Source organism: Sarcophilus harrisii, chromosome 2, assembly GCF_902635505.1.
Source record: "Sarcophilus harrisii chromosome 2, mSarHar1.11, whole genome shotgun sequence".
Taxonomy (NCBI): Eukaryota; Metazoa; Chordata; class Mammalia; order Dasyuromorphia; family Dasyuridae; genus Sarcophilus; species Sarcophilus harrisii.
The window spans coordinates 97,921,808-97,944,519 of record NC_045427.1 but is presented as its reverse complement, the minus strand read 5'-3'; the positions used below and the strand labels follow the sequence as shown (position 1 = coordinate 97,944,519).

The window sequence follows — 22,712 nt, the reverse complement described above, 5'->3', positions numbered from 1 at the left end:
TTGGTCCAAATTAAATCAGCTTACTAGTGCTTCCTTTATAATGACATTGAAGAATATACCCTAAAGGTATGAACATTTATTCATTTATTTTAGTGTCAGAAGAAAGAAGAATTCATTGAACGAATCCAAGGTTTAGATTTTGACACAAAAGCAGCAGTTGCCGCACACATTCAAGAGGTAATTAGCTTAGTATTGCATTTTTTCATATGGTTTATTTTATTGAATGATTGTCATTCATTTTTAATAAGAAATTTGGAGAATCTTCTTGACTTTGGGGAAAAATCACAATGATTATCTTAGTTAACAAGGTCATAAGATATGCAGATGATGTAATTGTGTTTTTCAGTATGCCAGCATAAAAGCCATGAAAGAAAAAGGAAAAGAATTTGCACTTGTGAAAACCATGAAAAATGAAGGAAGGGTTTATATATATGGCACATATTTGAATATTACTTGTTTGTGTTCTTTTGATGGAGTTATAGCTTTTATTTTACACAACTCAAATTTAAGTATTTACTAAAATATTAGTGATTACTTAAGATGTTTGGTAAATCTAAAGCTGGCACAGGCAAGAAAACATAAAGGAAATATTTGCCAGTAGGGCATATGTGGTTCCTAGACACTTTTAATGATAATGTTTGTTTTGTTTTGTTTTACGAGAGTTCTGGGTTATATGGATATTAAGAACTAATTAACTACTGAATTAGAATTTTTTTTCCCCTCAAAGGCAATTGGGGTTAAGTGACTTACCAGGGGTCACATAGCTAGTGAGTGTTAAATGTCTGAAGCCAAATTCAAACTTGGGTCCTCCTGACTCCAGAGTGGATTCTCTATCTACTGTACCATCTAGCTGCCCCAGGCAAATTAATTATTAAAGAAACTGATTGGTATTATGAGAGGTATTTCAATTGTTTAATACATTATTCTCTTTAACTTATCTACAGCAAAATAAAAAAACTTAATACAGTGTACACAGCTATTTACAAACATAATAGAGAAAAATACGGTATAACAGAATAGGTTAAACACTAGAATAGAATGTCCAAGATTAAAAAGAGCAAAAAATAATTTTTTCAATACTTCCAAAGTTGAGTTGCTGTGGGAAAACGTGAAGTTGTCACAGGTATACTTGTGGACAATTTGCAAATAGCTTTTGGAAATTAGCTTCAACAGAATTTGGCTGCCTTTTCTCCATTAACTTAGTAATTTCTACTATCTAAATATATGAAAGTAACAATATAAACAATATAGCTGTAGTATATATCTTAGGTATATCAATTCTAAATTAGATGACACTGTTCACACAAATCTTTAGTATCAGTGCTTGCTTTAAGTACATTCTTTGTTTGCTTTGGACTCAATTGAGTTTTTTAGGTTTTAAGTTAGATTCTCAGCTACCAGGTATTTCTATTTGTTTTACAAATGGAGATAAATACTCAACAACCTCATTGATGTCCATAATGTTTAGACTCTATAAATGTTTTTAAAGTGAAAATAACATTCTGATGACATTTATCTGATTCCTAACATGTTGTTTTCATCAACACTATTTACTTTTCTATATCAGCATAGTTCTGAGATCATTGATTTATTACTTAAAGGCACCACTTTTCCCTTGCTCTTTTAAAATTGCTTTGTCTTAATTTTGTCTTAACCAAAGCTGATGATTATTTTATATGATAAAACCACCTATATTTTTATAATTTAAAATACACATTCATTCTAAAGACATGCCTCATAATGAATAATTCTAGCAGTAGTTTGAAGATGATGGTGATTCGTTTTCTGAAAATGACTAAAGTGCCTTTTAACATTTCTGAGGTATCTCAGATATTTACTTCTCTACTTTTTTGTTAGTACTAAGAGCAAGAAAATAGGTTATACTTTATCAATTTGTATTAAATTTTGGGAGAAATTGATCCTAAATTTTGACCATTATACTAAAGAGAGTTTTTAGAGATTTTTTTGCTTATTTTTTTATCTGTGTGATATGCTGCATATATATACATGTGACAGTTAAAATTAGTATATATTTTTCAGAAAATGTAAAAATAATATATTCTTTAATATAATATTTAATAGATTTATAATTTATAATCTTATATAATAGATTTTGTTTTATGAATTGTGAAAAGATGCAAGTTTTGCTGTCAAAAATGAATTCTGAAATACCAGGTTATTAGGTCTTCGTGTTTTGCAATATATGTAATTATTATATAATTTATAATATAAACCTATTTTCATTTTACCAAATTGAAATTGATTTCTGTTAGGGATTTTAATTAAGCTTCACTTTTAAAAAATGCAAGTGATGAGAAATAGCATGCTATATAGTGATGAGAATTCTGGCCTCTAGCTCAGGAAAATTTGGATTCTAATCTCACCTTCATTATGATGGCTTTGTGATTAACATGAATGAAATGAATGACTGAATGCAAAAACATTTCATAAGTGCTCACTCACTGTGTGCAAAGGCATTGGACTAAGTGTGTTGAATTTTGAATTCACAAATGGACGAGCAGCCCCTATTTCTCAAATAACTCATACTAATTTCTCAATAACTTGTGACTTTCTAGGATTCCTAAATTGGAGGGGGCAATGAACATTTCCAAGAGTTTCCTTATTAGGAATTCCCTCTGTCAAGAAAATTTATGATTAAAGAAGTATTAAATTAAAAATGCTAATGTGTTCTATATTAGTTTTTTAGGATTCTTTATGCTTTTCATAAGTCTTGCTTTTCAAATGAAACAACATAATTTATCATAGATTTGCCAGTTTTATTTTTGAATATTCAATATTATGAATAAAATTTATAAAGTAAATCCTTAGAAATTTATTTTAAAACACAGTTGAAATCATATAGTGACCTTCTATGTATGCAGTTCAAATATATTGAGGTTCCCTAGATTTGCTAATTTTATTTTTATTAGACTGTTTAATAATTGAGCTGATAGTATAGCAAAATTAAATTCTTGCATATTGGCTGTTCTGTTGTCAATTGATACATGGAAGGGCAATCTGAATTTGAATTAATTATATTTAAAAAGAGTGTGCCTAATTTTTCCTGCTCTTAATTTCTGATATTTGGAACTTAGTACACTTACTTATAGAGTATTTTATTACATTTTAAAATTATTTTATGTTTTGTAAAGGTAACACATAATCAGGAAAATGTATTCGATCTGCAGTGGATGGAAGTGACTGATATTTCTCAGGAGGAACTGGAGCCACTCTTGAAAAATATGGCATTACATTTAAAAAGACTTATAGATGAGAGAGATGAACACACAGAGGTAGGTATTTAATTGCTCAGGTGGTTTTAAAAATGTTCTTCTCAAGAACTATTCTTAAAATACTATATTTCCATATTTTTGTGGGGCACAAGAACCATTTTAGAGCAAAAAGAAGGTCCCAACTTGGAAAGAAACAAATTGTAGATGTTAAATTTTCTTAAAAAAAATTTTTTTTTTAATTGTTTCTAGTGTTTTTTTAAAGATCTTATCCTCACATCTCTGGTTCACTACAGAAGTCTGGAGACTGAAAATGTTTGCTGCAAATGAAAAAAAATTTGAACTAGCAGCACAAGGATGTGTTTAAGGTTAATTTCTTGGTTTATTGACATATTTAAAAAGTGAAAAATAAGGTCAATGAGAATAACAGGTGTTTTGAAGAAAATGTCTGTCTGAAAAGTTCTCAAATTCTAGCAGATAGTAAAAAGTTGGGCAAAAAAAATTACTTGAGGTAGTCTTTGTTTTCCAGCATGAGAAAAAGTGTACTTCTCTCTGTGTATCATGTGAAGGCATTTGGCTATTTTGAAGACTGGAAAAATGCATGTGTTTGGCAAAAATAATTTTTTAGCAGCTAAATCAGACAACTCAGATGATTATTGATTTGTGTAGTTGATCTCATGCTAGTGGGGAAAAAAAGACCAAATGAGGAAAATTCACACTAGTATTTGTGAACATAATATACACATAAATTTACTTAAAAATGTTTTTTCAATACATTTTAGTTTTTACAAATACATGTAGAGTTTTCACCATTAATTTTTCTGAGATTGTGTTCCAAAATTTTTTCCCTTGTTTCCCTAACCTTTCCTCTTATCAAGACAGCGAGCAAGGTGATAAAAATTAAATGTGTGCAGTACTTTTAAAACATTTTTATATGTGTAACATTATGTGAGAAAAATCATACCAAAAAGGAAAAAAACTGCAGGAAAGAAAACAAACCAAAAAAAGTGAAAATACTATGTTATGTTTCAGTCCATTTCAGTCTCCATAATTCTCTTTCTAGATGAGGATTCCATTTTCCATCTAAGTTCATCACAGTTGATCATCTCATAAATCTTATTACTCTGTGCAGTATTCTCTTGGTTCTGCTCACCTTAGTCAGCATCAGTTAATCTAAGTCTCTCCAAGCCTTTCTGAAATCATCCTGCTTGTCATTTCTTACAGAACAGTAATGTTCCATTATATTCATATACCATAACTTATTCAGCCATTCCTCAACAGATGTGTATCCACTTAATTTCGAGTTTCTGGCCACTACAGAAAGGGCTGCTACAAATATTTTTGCACATGTGGGTCCTTTTCTTTTTTTTTATTACCTCTTTGGTATACATACTCAGTTGAGACACTGCTAGATCAAAGGGTATGCACAGTTTTATAGCCCTTTGGGCATAATTCCAAATTGCTCTCCGGAATGGTGAGGTCATTTCACAACTCCACCAGCAATGCATTAGGGTCTCAGGTTTCTCACATCCCATTTAACATTTATCACAATCCTTTCCTGTCATCGTAGCCAATCTGAGAGGTATGAAGTGGAACCTCAAAGTTGTCTTAATTTACATATCTCTAATGAATAGTGATTTCGAGAATTTTTCATATGACTAAAAATGGCTTTAATTTTTTCATCTGAAAATTGTTCATATCTTTTTTGTATCATTTATCAGTTGGGAAATGACTTGTATTTTTGTAAATTTGAGTCAGTTCTACGTATTTTAGAAATGAGGCTTTTATTAGAAAGACTGGCTGTAAAATATTTTTTTCCTTTAGCTTTCTTCTTCCTTTCTATAATGTTGGCTACCTTGGTTTTGTTTGTAGAAAAACTTTTTAATTTAATGTAATCAAAATTATCAGTGTTGCATTTCATAATATTCTCTATTTTGGGGGCATGAATTCCTTCCTTTTCTACAGATCTGACAGAAAAAATTGTCCCTTGCTCTCCTGATTTGCTTACAGTATCATCCTGCAAATTTAATTTTAAAAGTTCTTGTCTATTTTTTGTAGGCACCAAAAGATAAGATGATTTGGGTGGGAATTAATGGTAATTTTAGAGATAAGACCAAATTTGAAAAGAGTTTTGAAAAGATGAAGAGAACCAATTCTTGTCAAATTAATGTACTAGTTATTCTTACATAACCTTTTATTGTTTCTATTTATACTTTTGCACAGATTGCCCAAGTTTGAAATGAATAAATGAGTTAAAAATCAGTTTTTTAGTGCTTATTTATTTTAGAGATATAAGTATACCTGGAAAAGGCTGTTTTGAAGTAAGGTCATAGAATATATCAAATACTATTACATAGATTCCCAGAACGATATCCTCTTTTCCACTCTAGATATTTGTTTAGTTTTGGCTAAATCTAAGGAATATGGATCAAGAGTGGAGAATTGAGTTCTCTTTAGTATTAGAAACATTTGATAAATAACAACTTATATGTAAGCTACAGTCCTCCATGTTGGGTACACAAAAACAAAGACAAAACAGTGCCTTGTCCACAAGGACTTTATATTCTACTGTGTATAAGTGTGGGAATAGGATGAAGAATATAAAATATGCAAACAAGTGAAGTGAAGACAAGTTTATTTGAGGAACGAAAATGCAGTAACAACTAGAAGGACTCAGAATGGCCTTAATAGACAAAGTTGAGCAAGAAGTGAGATAGTGATAAGCAGAGGATCCTGTGGGTATGGAGGTGGCTGAGCAAGTGTATTGAACCAAAGTGGACTTGGAACTTGGAGAATGGTTAGTAAATTATTTTGTCTTGAATTTAGAATACATTAATGGGGTAATAGTTTGAAATTAGGCTGGAAATGTATGAAGAAACCAAACTGGATGACTTTAAATACAGGCTCAGAAGTTTATATGGGATCCTAGAGATATTGAGAGAGCCAAGAAAAAATGGATGTGAGAGATAGAGAATGGATGTAAGAGATGCTGATGAGGTAGAAATGACATAAATTGGCACCTGATTAGATAAGGAGCATGGGGGTAGAGGGGAAGGTCAAAATTGCATCTGAAGCTAACTTAAATGTCTGATGTATAATTGAGAGCTTGCTAATTCCTTCAAATGATACAGGAAAGTTTGGAGAAAAGATGGGTTTAGGAGAAGTGGCTTTAGGAGGAAAATGAATGAATTTTGTTTAGTAAATATTAAGTTTGACATATCTGCAGGCCCTACAGGTAGAAATGTGTAGGAAACAGTTGTTGGTATGATAGTTGGATACCCTATATAAGAAGCAGGGTCCTTGCCAGGTAAGTCTCTGCCCCCAATAAGTTTACAGCACATAAAGGAGAATTGATAAGGGAAAGGCAAAGTAAAAGGTAGCATGGTTTGAAAAGGGAAGCATGGTTTAGGCAAGAAAAGACAAAAGCTCAGAGTACAGATTTGAAGGTTTTGGTGGACAGAGCTAAGGATGAAACGATGACCAGATTTCAGGCCAGTATGGTTTGGAAATATGGTTGGTGAGAAGGGGTTTGGTATTATACAACTACAGAATTTGATGGTCAGAAGGGATCTCAGATGCCACCTAGAATCCACTATTTCACAAAGTATCCTGTTCTAATTTTGAATATCTCCAATTGTTAAGAAGCTTTTCCTGACATTAAGTTTAAATGTGCTTCTTTGCAACTTCTACCCACTGCTCCAAGAGAGATGACACGGCACACTTGTATATCTTTATTCCCTCTTCATTTTTTCTTTTGGACAAGATCTTTGATTTCATTGATGTGTGGCAAGCTTCTTTCAGAAACTTAAGATAGTTTCCTAGGAACCTAAGAGATTAATGATTTACCCTTGGTCATGCCATAGCAGTGGACCATAGATAATACTCAAGTCTAAGTCTTCCTCACTCTAGCTTTTATTCAATATGCATGCCACTTAGTTTCAGGTAATTATTAAGACAAACAAGTAACAATAAAATAAACAGCTAAGAAAAAATTTGTCAATCTTAAACGCCTCATTCTGAAGTTAAAACTAATTGACTATGTTAAATTAGGCAATCCTTTGAAGTAGAACAAATGGGACTTTGTATTCCTCTATATAATTTCTACTTACTAACAAAAAATTTTTTTTTGGTTTCTCATATCTTATTGCCTTGTGTCACACTTAAAAGAAAAATGGGAACCACTAAACCATATGTAAGAATCCCTGTGAGCAACATTTTGATTTAGAAAACTACATATTAACATTATCTATGTTGTATTGTATTTTTATTTTGTTATCTATTAAAAAGGAGAATAATAGAGTAGATGACTACTTCTGGTCCCTTCTAGTTCAAGCTATGATCTTTGATTTTTTTTTCCTCGCAAAGGTTATAATCATTGATTGTTAATGAATCTACAAAGTAGGTGCAGCTTATCTTAATATTACTTCAGAAATCCTTTTAAATTTATTCCATGTATTATTCTATATCAGTATAAACAACATTTAAATGGTAATGAATCATTCTACCTATTAATTTAGGGGAAGGAGTTAGTGCAACAGAGAATTGTGCTTGAAATCCGGAAACTCTTTGTTACCCTGAATAAATCAGTTAACTTCTCTCAGCCTCTATTTAAAAAATAAAATAAAATAGAGATAGTAGTACCACCTATCTTACAAGGTTATCATGAGAATAAAATGAGAGTGTTTGTAAAACACTTTGTAAATCTTTAAGTACTATATAAATACTATTAATGGACCATATGTAAACCAGAAATAAATTCCCTTGTTTGGGAATTGTTCTATCCTTTCTTCCTCTGAATAAATCTGAAGGTAAACTTATTTTTCTTCCCTTAAGACCTGATATCCTTGAAGCCTTCAGAGACTAAAAATTGGCCTTAATTTTGTTCCCTTAAGATTCAAGTGTGGAATGTTATTAGTAAAACAGGAAGTACCAAAGTATACCCCAAGAGCTGGAATTACCCTTTTTTTGACTTTCTTTAAAAACCTGTCTGCTGTTTCAGCATTCTGCATGGCAAGGGAAAGAGTAATGAAGGAAGAAATCTAATCTGGAAAAGATAAGCAATTAACAGGTTATGAGATAAAAGGTGGTAGTTATCAGAAAAATAGAGGTAGGAGAAGGCCAGTAAGTTGTAATTATTTGTAGAATTTTTTAAAACCATAATTATATTCTGTTTCTCAATCAAATAGTGGTAAAATAATTAAATTCTGATCTTAGACCTCATACCTTTAGAACAAATTATGTTAGCACAATGATACTGAAAACACTTTCCTTCCTTGATATTGCATTCCTCCATACTTCTCAATTTCTTGGGTCATTAGTATCTAGAGCAGGGGTCCTCAAACTATAGCTCGTGGGCCAGATGTGGCATCTGAGGTCGATTATCCCCTTCACCTAGTACTAGGAAGTTTCTTTATTTAAAGGCCCACAAAACAAAGTTTTTGTTTTTATTATAGTCTGGCCCTTCAACAGTCTGAGAAACAGTGAACTGGCCCACTATTTAAAAAGTTTGAGGACCTCTGATCTAGAGTGTAGAGCAAAGACTTGGATTTGGGGGTCAAGTTCTGGAGTTGGTGAGGTTCTTGGAGGAAAATGAATCTTCAGGAAGAATATAAAATCTTTTGTTTGGGTGCTTGGTGACATAGTGGATAAAAACCTTTTGTTTATAATTGTTTGTTTTATTGTTGTATAATTGTGACCTTTTGAGTCACAGAAGCCCAAGTTGAAATTTGGCTTCAGAGACTTAACTAGGTATGTGGTCCTGGACAAGTCATTTAAAAGTTCTTAGTCAGCCCCAGTTTTCTCATTTGTAAAGTGGCAAGAATAGCACCTACTTCCCCAAGGTTACTGTGAAGATAAAATGAAAGAAAATTTGTCAATTTTATAAGCATTATATAAGTGCTAGTTAGTTACAATGATCTTTAAAGCTAATTTTTTCCCTAACCATCTTACATTTTACTTGTTTCTATAATGTAGGATTCTGAATCTGCCTTTTTTTCTTGGCAGTAATTGTATGTACCTCTTGCCTGGAATGCTTTCTTTCCTCATCTTATAGTTTCCTTGGCTTTCTTCAAGACTCTAATCTTGCCTTGCATACTTATTTTTTTCTTTTCTTCAGTAACCACAATGGCTAGTGCCTTCCCTAATTAGATTACTTTGCTTCAATTCTTTATATATGTTGTATGTACTTAGTTTCATTAAACTGTCCTAAAGAATGTAAGTTCTTTGAGATCAGATACTGTTTTGCTTTTTCTATGTGTTTTCCTCCCTTAGCACTATTACTAAGTACCAACAGTATCTGCTAAGTGCCTAATAAAAGCTTGTAGATTGATTAAATCACAGAGTTCAATGATTTGTCCAAAATTATGCACAGTGAGTTTTTGGCAGATCTTACAGAAAATACTTTGCCTTAAATGATTTCCGTTTGTGATGATTTCTGAAATTTTGGACTTTATATGCATATCATTAGGGCTTGGTAATTTGAATGCATTTTTTTAAAAAAAAATAATTTTGTTTGTATTTTTTCCCTTTTTTCAGCTTTAGTATCTTTGTCTTGGTTACTGCTTCTTGCATTGGTTAATTTGATCATATTTAATTTGGGGGGTAATAATTGAACAAAAAAAATCAAAAGCTCGTTACTTAGTGTCATATTTAAAATTTAAATTTAACTTAAATTTTATATATTTTCAATAGAATCCTTCAAAATGGTAAAGGGAGAAATTATGATGGTATTTTTAAATTTTTAAAAAATATATTCTATTTGGCTTAAAAGCTATTGTATACTTGGACTTTGTTTTCAATTGTCTGATGATGTTATAAGTGCCAAAAATGATAATGTCTTTTCATTTATTTTTTTAGACCATTATAGAACTCTCTGAGGAACGGGATGGTATTCATTATCTACCTCATGCCTCATCAGCACAGTCACCTTGTGGTTCTCCAGGCATGAAACGGACAGAAAGTAGACAACATTTATCAGTAGAACTGGCAGATGCCAAGGCAAAGATAAGAAGGCTTAGGCAGGAGTTGTAAGTTCATATTGAATTTGTGACCTTTTCTGTGGCCTGAAATAAAGATCATTACTTTATAGTTTCATGTTTACAAAGTCAGTATGTTATTAGCTTTTATTGACATTAATATTGCAAAAATTGAATTTGGTATTGTGGGTATGTAGAACTTGTTATTAAATCAGGCATGTATTTTTTATGAAAAGAGTGCCAAGTCTTTATTCAGGAGAGATCTGAATTTGTCTTCTTATTGACATTAACTGGTTAGGAGAATGTGGACAAACCACTTGACCTTTCTAAGCTTCAGTTTCTTTATTTGTTAAAATGATATTGTTGACTTATTGTGAAGATCAAATAGATAATTTGACTAAAACACTACAAAACTTGAAGTGTTATACAATTGTCAGGTGTTGAGTAATTGTAATTATTAGTAATGTAATTACTTACAAATGAAGAAAAAGCAAAAATTCAGTCCAAATACTCGAAAAAATATTAAATTCTTAGGATAGAAACTGGTTCAGTGTGTGTGTATGTATATGTGTGTGTATATATATATATATATATATATATATATATATATATATATATATATACACACTGAAGAGATGTGTATATGAAGACCACACCAACACATCCTGCATTGTGAGGGGGACCACAAAAGGAAAGAAGCTTCTACTACAGCTCTGTTCATTTTACAATTGAGTTTCTTTTTCTTCTGTAATTTGTATTAAAAGGACTTGAATTTAAATTTATAGTCTGGTCAAGGAATTATCTTAATGTGTCCATAACTGACTGAATTAAGTATTTTGTAAAATCATGCAGAGAAAATTCTATCATAGTCTATAAGAAAATTATAAAACAAAAAGCTGCAGCTTTCATTTGTGGATATCTGCATTATTACGTGTCCCCTGAATTGGACACGCCCAGGATATTCTACAAACAGCTGTGCTGGGAAAATTGTGAAAAGATTGCAGTTATTAGTTTGACTGACAGTTAATAGATAGCCTAAACATTGAATACTGGGATGTCCTGTATAATTTAGTAGAGTCCTCTCAAGTCTTTAGATAAAGTGTGCAATTAGGACTGTAATGATGGCTATGAATAGTTTAACATTTTGCACCACATTCAAATTAAATTTTAAAATAAGTTTTACTTGACCATAAGTGTCTGTTAAGATTTTTGTGCAATATTTGAATGAAAATTATAAAAATGTAGTGTGATTTTTTTTTTTGTCAGCTTTATGCAGAGGATAAAAAGGTATATTACTTAAATCGCAATTTAGTCACTAGTATCCCATTTTCTTGTGAAATTGCTTTTGTAAATTTATAATCCACTCTGTGGGATATTTTCAAAAAAGGAAACAGATTTAGCACAAAATGAGTTGCAGTGATTAAGACAATCAAATAGTCTGAGTAGTCTTATGACTAGTGGAAAAGACATACTTGCTAAACTATTAACATTTCATAAATTTACTTTACACAGTAAAAATAAATTACTCATAAGTAAATATAAAATGAACAATCAAGGTGGATGGATATGAATTTCAATATCATACTTTGTGTATAGTTAATTGCCATCTTTAAGCATAACAAGTAAAGGCCCAGTACACATTTTAAATTTTGAACAAATAAATTTGTTACTCTTTAGAAATCACAAACTGAAGTCAGCTTCTCCTTCCTCCAAGTATTGTACTATATTTTGAGGATCAGCAAAATTGACAGGAGAATTGGAATTTCAAATATAATGGCTCTTCATTTTACTTTTAGATGGAGAAATCTGCTATTACTCCTATAACAATGATTTTTGGCTAATTCAGTACTAACAGTATTACACAAATGAAGTTGCCATATTGTACTTTAGTGAATGTAGATTCCCACTCACCCTCTCTTTACAATTTTATTGCTCATGCATACTTTGTATCTACTAAGTAAACTATAAGCTTCTTGAGGGTAATTGTTTTAATTTTTATATCCTCAGTACCTAGCAACACTGCCAGCAATAAATATTTGTTAAATTGAATAGTTTTTTGTTTTTGTTTTTCCATTCAACTCAAGGGAGGAAAAGACAGAACAATTGTTAGACTGTAAACAAGAGCTTGAACAGATGGAAACAGAATTAAAGAGGCTTCAACAAGAGGTTTGTGCCTGAAAATTTAAGTTGGAAATCCAATTAATATAAATTTGATCTTGCTACTGATATTAAATGTTATTAAATCTTCATATTATTAACATTCTATTTCATTTACTTAACTTTTTACATAAATATTTCATCAGAATCTTCTCAGTACTTAATTGGGTTGTTACTTTTTTGGCTTCTCATTAGTTATCCTCTACAAATAGAGCCATTCTATTGTGTTTGGGACTATATAATTTTAAAAATGTAGGGATACATAGAGTATAGAGCAGTAATGTAAGCACCAGTCCTGGAGACAGGAATACAAGAGTTCAAATCCAGCCTCACACTTAGTAGCTCTGTGACCTTTAGCAACTCATTTAACCTTGATTGCTTTTCCCAAAATAAATAAAGGAATAGGTATGTCTTTTATCTTTTCAGTTACTCTTTTGTGGACTTTATTTATTCATGGATTATTGTTATCAAAGAATGTATTAATTGACTTTTGGTTTTCCTTATGAAACTCCAACCTGAGGTTGTTCCTCACACAGTAGATAATATATTCATTTGCTAACACTTAAAAAAATATTCATAAAAACTGACAAAACTTTCGTCCTGCTGCTATATTTTATAAGACTTTAGAGACATCAAAAGAGGATTTGAGACCTTTTGTATAAGATGATTTTTGGTTGACAAAACAAGAAGTCTCTGAAATTCTAAGCTATTTTTCCATCAAGTGATAGCATTAATGTTATATTACAAAGCACCATATTGGATATGTCTTTGAGGCATTAGATTTCATCAAAATGATTAGATTTATTTTATAAATTTTACTTATTCATAACATTTATTCATTCATTTATTTATTAGCATCTTTTTATTCCTGAAATAGTTTTGGTATTTGGAAAATGATTCACAAACCTCATAGTTCTGTTTGACCCTAAATTAATTCAAAAATATTTTTTGAAAAAACTCATAACTTTTTCTTTAGCATACTATATTTTGTTTTAAATTATTTATATTTTCCTTTTAACAAAAAAAAAATGGTCTAACTTTCTAATTTCCTTTATTCTTTGGTCTTAGGTTTTTTACCTTAACTTATTTCAACTAAGGTATAACTTTTGTTCTTGTTATAATTGAACACTTAAGGGAAATTTATAAAAACTTATAAAACTGTGCTATGTATTATTTGTATGATATAGGAACCCAAGGCAAGGAAAAGTTGTTCTGCTCCACTTAATCTTTGCTATTGCATGTAGCCTTCCAAATTATAGCAATTGTCATTAATGACTCATTGCCACTAGTTATACTGTGGTCATGATTTTACTTTATAATTTACTTTAGTGTCATGATTATCTTCATACATGCATAGGTGTGTGCATATATGATCTATAATGGATATATAGTTGTCCTTGGAGTTGGAAAGGTTTGAGTTAAAGTTCTATATTTATCCCATCTGACAAATCCTGGTGGTATGACTTTAGTCCTATAGGCAAGTTTCTAAAAATTACAGAAAAGATTCCAACCTCAATTAGTAAAGAAAGTTTCCTTATTTATCTGTATTAGTGAAATTACAGGTCAAGTCCCTATCCTTTCCCTAAATGAAAGTTATTCATGAAAACAGCAATATTTTACAATTTAAAGTTTTGTTTCTTATGTGAAAATAATCAAATCTTAATATATCTATGCATACATACACACACACACACACACACACACACACACACGGTCTTATATATACATACATATGTGGGATTATATACATATAGCTATATCATGACTTCATTAGTGAATGGGATCTCTCAATGCAAAACTGTGACCTCTCATATATAACCATATATTTCAGAGACATGACTTGAATTTAAGTCTCTAACTCTAAAGCATTCTCCATATCTACTGTGCACATTTCTTCTTGATTTTCTATTACTATATATTACTATGATATTTTATATTATTATTTCTTATTGAAACAGTTTCACATTAATTGCAAAATGTAATATTGGTAAGAAAAGAATCAATTAATTTTTGCTCTTATTCTCCTTTGAAAAGATAGTTTACAAAGAATAATTCACTCTTTTAAGGACTTTATCTTAATTGTGAATCTAGAAATACAAAATGAAAAAAATACTAACTTTTTGGTACTGCATATCTTATTTATTAGAATATGAATTTACTTTCGGATGCTCGCTCAGCCAGAGTGTACCGAGATGAATTGGATGCACTTCGAGAAAAAGCAATCAGAGTTGACAAACTTGAAAGTGAAGTCAGCAGATACAAAGAGAGGCTACATGATATTGAATTTTATAAAGCAAGAGTTGAGGTATGCTATCATTATTAAACTGATTATGGAACTTTTTTTTCATCCAAAACTCTGATATTTGAACTAATAACTTTAATATTTTTCCCATAAATGCAGTAATGTGTTAGAATTCTTTTGAATAGGTTAAATAATTTAATAATTATAATTTACTGCCTTTGATAATAGAACAGGATCTGTTAGTGTGACAGTGTTATTTTAGTATATAGTGGTGGAATAGGGACCTCATTTCTCTCACTGATGGTTTTGATGATCTCTTGACCTCATTTAGTATTGCTGTTTACTGTCTTAGCCTACTAATACTTTTACAACATTCTTGCATGCTACCTGGAAATACATTTGTCATATTTCCAAGGATGTCTTTCAGATTGAAAACAAAAGAATATATTTAGTTACAATCTCATCTATTAAAGTCTACAGGGAGGGGGAAAAACAATTTTGCTATTCTCTGGTATTTAAATCAGTATTTTAATTTAAATCTTGAAAAATACTTTTTGGTTTGATCTGAGTTTTCACCAAGCTTAAATCACATGGTATTAGGGCTTTATGACCAATAAAAATTAGTAAGAGTGTCCTTCATTTATAAGCAGCATGACTATTCCTTTTTTTTATAATAGCTATTTATTTCTCAAAATAATATGCAAGTTTCAGTATGCACCCTTGCAAAACCTTGTGTTGCATATATTTCTCCTTCCTTCTCTTAGACACTTGTAATCCAATATGGGTTAAATATGTGCAGTTCTTCTAAGTATATTAATACATTTATCATGCTGCCCAAGAAAAATTAGAGGAGGAAAATCAAGTAAAGAAACAACAAAAAAGATGAAAAAACCCTGTTGTAATCAACATTCAGTACACATAGTCCTCTTTTTGGATGCATGATTTTCTCCATAATAAGTCTATTGGAATTGGCCTGAACCATCTCATTGTTACTTGATCATCACATAATCTTGTTGCTGTGTACAGTGTTCTCTTGGTTCTACTCACTTCACTTAGCATCAGTTCATGTAAGTGTCTACAGGTCTTTCTGAAATTATCCTGCTGACCATTTCTTATAGAACAATAATATTCCATAACATTCATATACCACAACTTATTCAGCCATTCTCCAACTGATGAGCATCCACTCAATTTCCAATTTCTTGACACTACAAAAAGGGCTATCACGAACATTTTTGCACATGTGGGTCCCTTTCACTCCTATTTAAGATCTCTGCCCAGATCTCTTCAGCTCAGTAGAGACTCTGCTGGATCAAAGGGAATGCACAGTTTCATAGCCTTTTGGGCATAGTTCCAAATTGCTCTCCAGAATAGTTGGATCAGTGCAAAATTCTACCAACAATGTATTGGTGTCCCGGTTTTCCCACATCCCCTTCAGCATTTATTGTTATCTTTTCCTGTTATCTTAATCAGTCTGAGAGATGTGAAGTGGTACCTTAGAGTTGTCTTAATTGGCATTTCTCTAATGAATAGTAATTTAGAGCATTTTTTCATATGATTAAAAATGGCTTTTATTTCTTCATCTGATAATTGTTCATATTTTTTGACCATTTATCAATTGGAGAATGGCTTGTATTCTTAAAAATTCAAATCAGTTTTCTATGTTTTAGAAATGAAGCCTTTATCAGAAGGGATATGAAAATTTTCCCCCAGTTTCCTGCTTCCTTTTTAATCTTGGCTTCATTGGTTTTGTTTATACAAAACCTTTTTTAATTTAATATAATCAAAATTACCCATTTTGTATCTCTTAATATTCTCTAGTTCTTTTTTGATCATAAATCCCTTATTTCTCCACAGATCTGAGAGGTAAACTATCCCTTGTTCTCTCAATTTGCTTATCATATCACACTTTATGTTTAAATCATGAACCTATTTCGACCTTATTTTGGTATAGGGTGTTAGTCGATGTCTAGTTTCTGCCATACTATTTTCCAGTTTTCCCAAAAATATTTGTCAGATAATGAGTTCTTATCCCAGAAACTGTAATCTTTGGGTTAACAAATTATTATAGTTATTGACTATTGTATCTTGTGAACCTAATCTGTTCCACTGATTCAGTGCCAAATGGTTTTGATGACCACTGCTGTATAATATAGTTTTAGGTGTGGTACAGCTAGGCCATTTTTATTTGCATTTATTTTCATTAATTCCCTTGAAGTTGTTCTTCCAGATGAATTTTGTTTGGTGTGCCACTGAACAAGTAGATTAATTTAGATAGAATTGTCATTTTTATTACTATTAGCTCAGCCTGCCCATAAACACTTGATATTCTTCCAATTGTTTAGATCTAATTTAATGTGCTTATATACTTCCTGGTTTTCTCCTGGCAGATTCCTAAATATTTTATATTATCTACAGTTATTTTAAAAGGAATTTCTGTTTTCTATCTCTTGGTGCTGAATTTTGTTGGTAGCATATAGAAATGCCCCTCATTTACAGCATGGCTATTCTTTAAGACTGTGAATGGCATAACTCATTTGCAATTGTTACTGATCTACATTAGCTAGAGGAGTAGGAGGGAATTTCTCTGCTGGAAGTTTCTTATATCAGTGAAATCATAGGCCCAGACCCATCTTCCATTTCAGCTTCCAATGGTATACTGAAAATGACCTGCTGACCAATTCTTGAGGTTTTGGTCTTGAGTTTATTGCTACTTGACTTAACTTGAGTTACTTAGCTCTGTTTCCTCAAGTTAAAGTAAGCACCCTGAACTTGATGCCCTTATAAGATACCTTGTGACAGTATTATTTACAACTAAAAACAAATCTGCCTTATAAACTTTATTTTTTTTGCATTTTATGACTTTTTTTCCCTTCTTGTGATATTTTTACTGTGTCATATTTAGTCAAGTATAGTGAATTTGGGAAAGGGAACTATAGTTAACTAATTTAGGAACTTTAAAGCTAAATAACCACTTTCTTTTTAAATATAACGTAATTGTGATAAAATCTACCTATTTCAATTACTTCCATTACCCAGTTTTCTCTGCTAGTTTAGATCTGACTATAGACTAAGAGAATATGAATATGAACTAGTAGAATTGCTTGTTTGTTGAATGCCATAGATGTATATGTATTATCATGTGGTGCTACGTTTCTTCCAATAAGTTTTATATTTTGAGTGATTGAATAAATAGAGATGTGTTTAAAATAATGTTCATCTTTTTAGAAAAATTTGAGTTACCATGTATATTTTGCAAAGCACACAAAGTAGTTTAAAGGCAGTTGGCCCAGTAATGACTTCCAATAACCTCTTTTGTATCATTTCCCCATTTTCTGGTGTTTTATTTTTAATGGGGTAAAATCCGTGTTAATTATAGTGGAACATTGAAAAGGAATTGAAAAGGGAAACCCTAACTTGGAAACATTAAAGAGTTAACTAGTAGTGATTATATTATGTTTGAAAATTATTTAAAACTAGGCTGTACAAATGAGTATGCACTTAAAGGTGCCAAGCTAATTATTAAATATATATGTGAGAGATTCTAACGTGGCCCAATAAAAGGTAGACATTTAGTGAAATAGAGACTTTCAAACATTCATGATATAAAGACCAGAGCTGCATAGAAATTTTGATTTTCAAATACAGGACTCAGGAAAAGCATAAGGAGGTAATCAAGAAAAAGAAATAATACAGGACTTAATTAAGGTTTATCTGTTTACATGCCTACATAGGATGATAATGATGATAACTTGTAACTCAAAAGAGCTTTCTCATTATTATGGCCATTAGAAGAAGTATATATAGATGGGGGAAATATATGTGCAAGTTGAATATGAAGGGATAATAATTTTAAAAATAAAATTGAGAGGTGAGAGAGATTACTGGGAAAAACAGAAAGGAGAGGCAGAATGGTTAAAATAATCTGCCATAAAAGAGGAGGTAAGAAGAAGCTTTTGCAGTAAAGGGGGAAACATAAGTTGGCTCAAAGATGAAATAACATATGGGTATAGAAATTTATCTTAACTCTGCAGGAAGGTAGGAGGGGAAGGGGAAAAGGAAGGAGGAGGGAAGATAGAGTAGGCATATTGAGGAAGGAAGTGGTCAGCAGGAAAAGTTTTTGAAGAGGGAAAGTGTAAATGGAGAGAATAAAATATTGGGGGGGGAATTTATAGTTAGCAGTAGTAATTATGAAAAGAATTTTGAAGCAGGTTTCTTTGGGGAAGGTCTCATTTCTCAAATGTATAGGGTTATACATTTATATAATTTATAAATTTATAAAAATTTATAAAAAAATAAGAGCCATTTCCCAATTGATAAATGAGCAAAGGATAGGAACTATGCCTAAAGGTCTATAAAATCATGCATGGCATTTGACCTAACCAAAGAAATTTTTTTTTAAAAAAGGAAAAGGATAAAAATGTTTATACACAGCTCTTTTTTCAGGGCTCAACAATTGGGGAATAATTGAATAAATTGTGGTATGTGATGATGAAGGAATGTTCTATAAAATGTGTTCTATAAAAAATGATGAACAGGATGATTTCAGAGAGGCCTGGAGAGACTTTCATGGACTGGTGCAAAGTAAAATTAGGAGAACCAAGAGATCATTATACATGGCAACAACAAGATTACATAAGGATCAATTCTGGTGGATGAGGCTCTTTTCAACAATGAGATGATTCAAGCCAGTTCCAGTAGACCTGAGATGGAGAGAGTCATCTACTCCCACAGAGAAGACTGTGGGAACTGAGAGTGGATCACAACATAGCATTTTTTGCTCTTTTAGTTGTGGTTTGTGTGAAATTTGTTTTCTTTATCATTTTTTTTTTTTTAACTTTTTGATCTGGTTTTTCTTGTGCAGCAAGATAATTGTATAAATATGTAAGCCTGTATTGGATTTAACATATATTTTTACCATGTTTAACATATATTGGATTACTTGTTATCTAGGAGAAGAAAGGTGGTGAGGGGAATGGGAACACAAGATTTTTCAAGAGTTAATGTTGAAAAGCTTTTGCAATTATCAAGGCTGAAAAATTACCTATGCATATATCTTATAAATAAAAAGCTATAATAAAAAAGAGTCAATGTTGAAAAATTATTATTGCATATGTTTTGAAAATTAAAAACTTGAATTAAAAAATAAATTTTTTTAAAAAAATGATGGAACAGGTTGCTCTAAGAAAAACCTGGAAATTCCTCCATGAGTCAAGCAAAGTGAAATGTTTTATGTACATAGTAATAGCAAAGTTGTGGGATGATCACCTGTGAATGACTTTTCTATTCTTAGTAATACAGTGATCCAAGACTACTCTGAAAGACTTGATGAAAAATGTTATACCTAGAAAAAGAAGCGTTTGTGTCTGAATACAGACTGAAACATACATTTTTTTTAAGAGGTTTTTTTTTTTTGGGGGGGGGGGGTAAGGCAGAGATCTCTGTTTTCTTTCCCTACATGACTTTTATGAAAATCTTTTCCATAACTTCACATGTGCCTTCCCAAGGAGGGTGAGATGAGAAGGAAGGGAAAGAATCTGGAAGTTTTAAAAACAAATGTAAAAGAATTGTTTAACATATTGCTGGAGGGAAAAAAAAAAAAAAAACTTTCCCTTCAGATATGTTACATACAAAATCTGAAAACAACAATAATGAAGAAAGCAGTTATGACAAAAATGAATGTGTACCTATTTGAATTGAAAAGCAAATGTAAAAATATATTTCCTGATAAATAGGTTTAATAATGGCAATTTCTTATAAATCTTTTCATTTTATATATGAACTAATATTATATAGGTTCCATAATTTCAGCCAATTAGATGTTGTATTCATACTGATGAGATTTTAATTTGATCCATCAAAATATTGAATTATGTCACTGTTTTACTATTGAGACAAGAAAAATATTTCCTTGAAGTTATCTTGATAGGTAATTACTGCTCAATAACACTATTACCACATAGATCTCAGAGGTTGAAACTTAGGTATTGTTTTTCAGTAAAGACTTAGAGCTGAGAAAAAAAAATGCTGAACCCTGATTAGAGTTTTAAAAAGACTTCTTAATAGAGACAAAGTTTATAAATGTTATTGTTTTACTATTAAAATATAGCATGTGGGGCTTTTGAATTCCTTAAAGTATAAAGATAATATTTATTATGTTGATTAAGCTTTATTTAAAATGTTTGTAGGAATTAAAAGAAGACAATCAAGTATTATTGGAAACAAAAAGCATGTTAGAAGATCAGCTAGAAGGAACTCGAACTCGTTCTGATAAATTACATGAATTGGAAAAAGAAAACTTACAACTGAAGGCTAAACTACATGATATGGAGATGGTAAGAATGTAAACTTGATAAAACTTAAAAAGTATTAAGAAAAACATAAGGCAACTTGTTTTTTCTCAGTGCAGAAGAGTAAAGAATAGGAATGAATATAAAGAATATTATGTTTTATATATATATATATAATGATGATATATGTCATATATAATATACCATATATATATATATTATATAAAGAATATAGGAATGATTCATTTTAAATTTATTTAGCAAACATTTCTTAAGTACCTCTTTCTTCGTTCCTACTATGTTTCCCTAGATGTAGAAAGATGAAATAAGACATAGTGTTTATTCTTAAGGAGTTATTGGGATGAAACTTGTATTTAAATGTGTTTAACAGTATGATAAGTGAAAAAGAAATTTCAAAATAAAACACTATAAGAAATAGTACATAAATATAAGTAAATAAAAGTAGCCAGAAGCCATACTTACTAGGAAGATTAGGGAAGGGAAACTTCATGGAGTGATGGCACTTGACTTAGATCCTGAAAAAGGGGAAATGGGGAATATTATTATGAGGGTGGGCAAGAAAGGCAAAAGAATCTATTCCAGTTATGAGGGAATGACAAAATAAGACAAGGAGCAGAACATAAATAATGTTATAAAGTATAAAGGTTGACTAGAAAGTAAAATACCTGAAAAGGGAAGTATTGTGTTGTGTTGGATTCTGATTGTGAAGAACCTTGTATCAAGATAAAATAATTTAGAGGCAGCTAGGTGATGCAGTGGATAGAGCACCAGCCCTGAAGTCAGGAGGCCCCGAATTCAAATTTGGCCTCAGATACTTAATACTTCCTAATTGTATGACCCTGGGAAAGTCATTTAACCCCAATTGCCCTATCAAAAAAAAAAAAAGATAAAATAATTTAAATTTTACTTGATTGGAGGCTTACTCAAAAGAGCATAGCACAGTGGCAAAATATAGCAATAGTATTGGAGAACGGTGAATCTAGAGGCAGGAAGACCATAAAGGAGGGTATTATAGTAATTTGGGTGCAGAAAGAAGCAATAACTTTAGTTGTGTGGTTATTTCAAGTTAACTGCATAAAAGTGGTCATTTAAAACATGCATATAAATTAGTTCAACATATCAGCAAGTAGAGGGAGAGAATATAAAAGAATAAATGCCAGACTTATGGAGATATTCTGGCTGGCAGCCAGAAGAAAAGGGAGTGAGGGAGCTGGGTAATCAGTTTATGAAAGCTAGGGGAGGAAGAAAGAAGGAAGAAGGTAGATTCAGAATCAAATGTTAGGAAAGTCAGAGGATATTATAGACTGATAAAAGGTCACTGGTTAGTATGTCATGAATGACCTTGGAAAAATCCATTTAAGTAGTAGTATGTTTGGGTGGCAACTAGATTGCAAGAAGTTGATGAGTGAGTTCCTATATTTACTGAAAATTTTGAGAAGATTCAAACAGGATAAATTGAGAGTATGTATAACGGAGACAAAATTGTAGTTATATATTAAGAAAGGATGATAAATATAAATTCATAGTGAAAATGGAAAGGAAGAGGTCACCCTTTGTAAAAAGGATTACCTAATTTCCTGAGACCAGAAGAAAATGAAAGGCTAAAGGAGAAAATAGAGAGATTTGGGGAAAGGAGAGAGAACCAATCACATTTCAAAAAACATTAAACACCTACTTGATGTGCCAAAACAAACTCTTTTATATGTTGAGCATATAAATACAAAAATGAACCAACCAGTCTCTACTCCTTAAGGAGTTTGCATTGTACAAGAAGGATGCAGCATAGAAGTAAATGCAG

At 31.2% G+C, this 22,712-nt stretch overlaps 1 protein-coding gene across 16 annotated transcripts in view; it reads left to right on the top strand.

Moving 5' to 3' along the window:
• CCDC88A (coiled-coil domain containing 88A) overlaps positions 1–22,712 on the top strand; it is a 138,678-nt gene that overhangs the window by 61,218 nt on the left and 54,748 nt on the right. For all 16 annotated transcript variants that reach the window (XM_031950501.1, XM_031950502.1, XM_031950500.1 and 13 more), the window contains exons 6-11: positions 94–177; positions 3,153–3,293; positions 10,086–10,255; positions 12,289–12,370; positions 14,508–14,666; positions 20,792–20,938. In XM_031950501.1, coding sequence (XP_031806361.1) covers positions 94–177; positions 3,153–3,293; positions 10,086–10,255; positions 12,289–12,370; positions 14,508–14,666; positions 20,792–20,938 — 783 coding nt within the window. The remainder of the gene's footprint in view (positions 1–93; positions 178–3,152; positions 3,294–10,085; positions 10,256–12,288; positions 12,371–14,507; positions 14,667–20,791; positions 20,939–22,712) is intronic.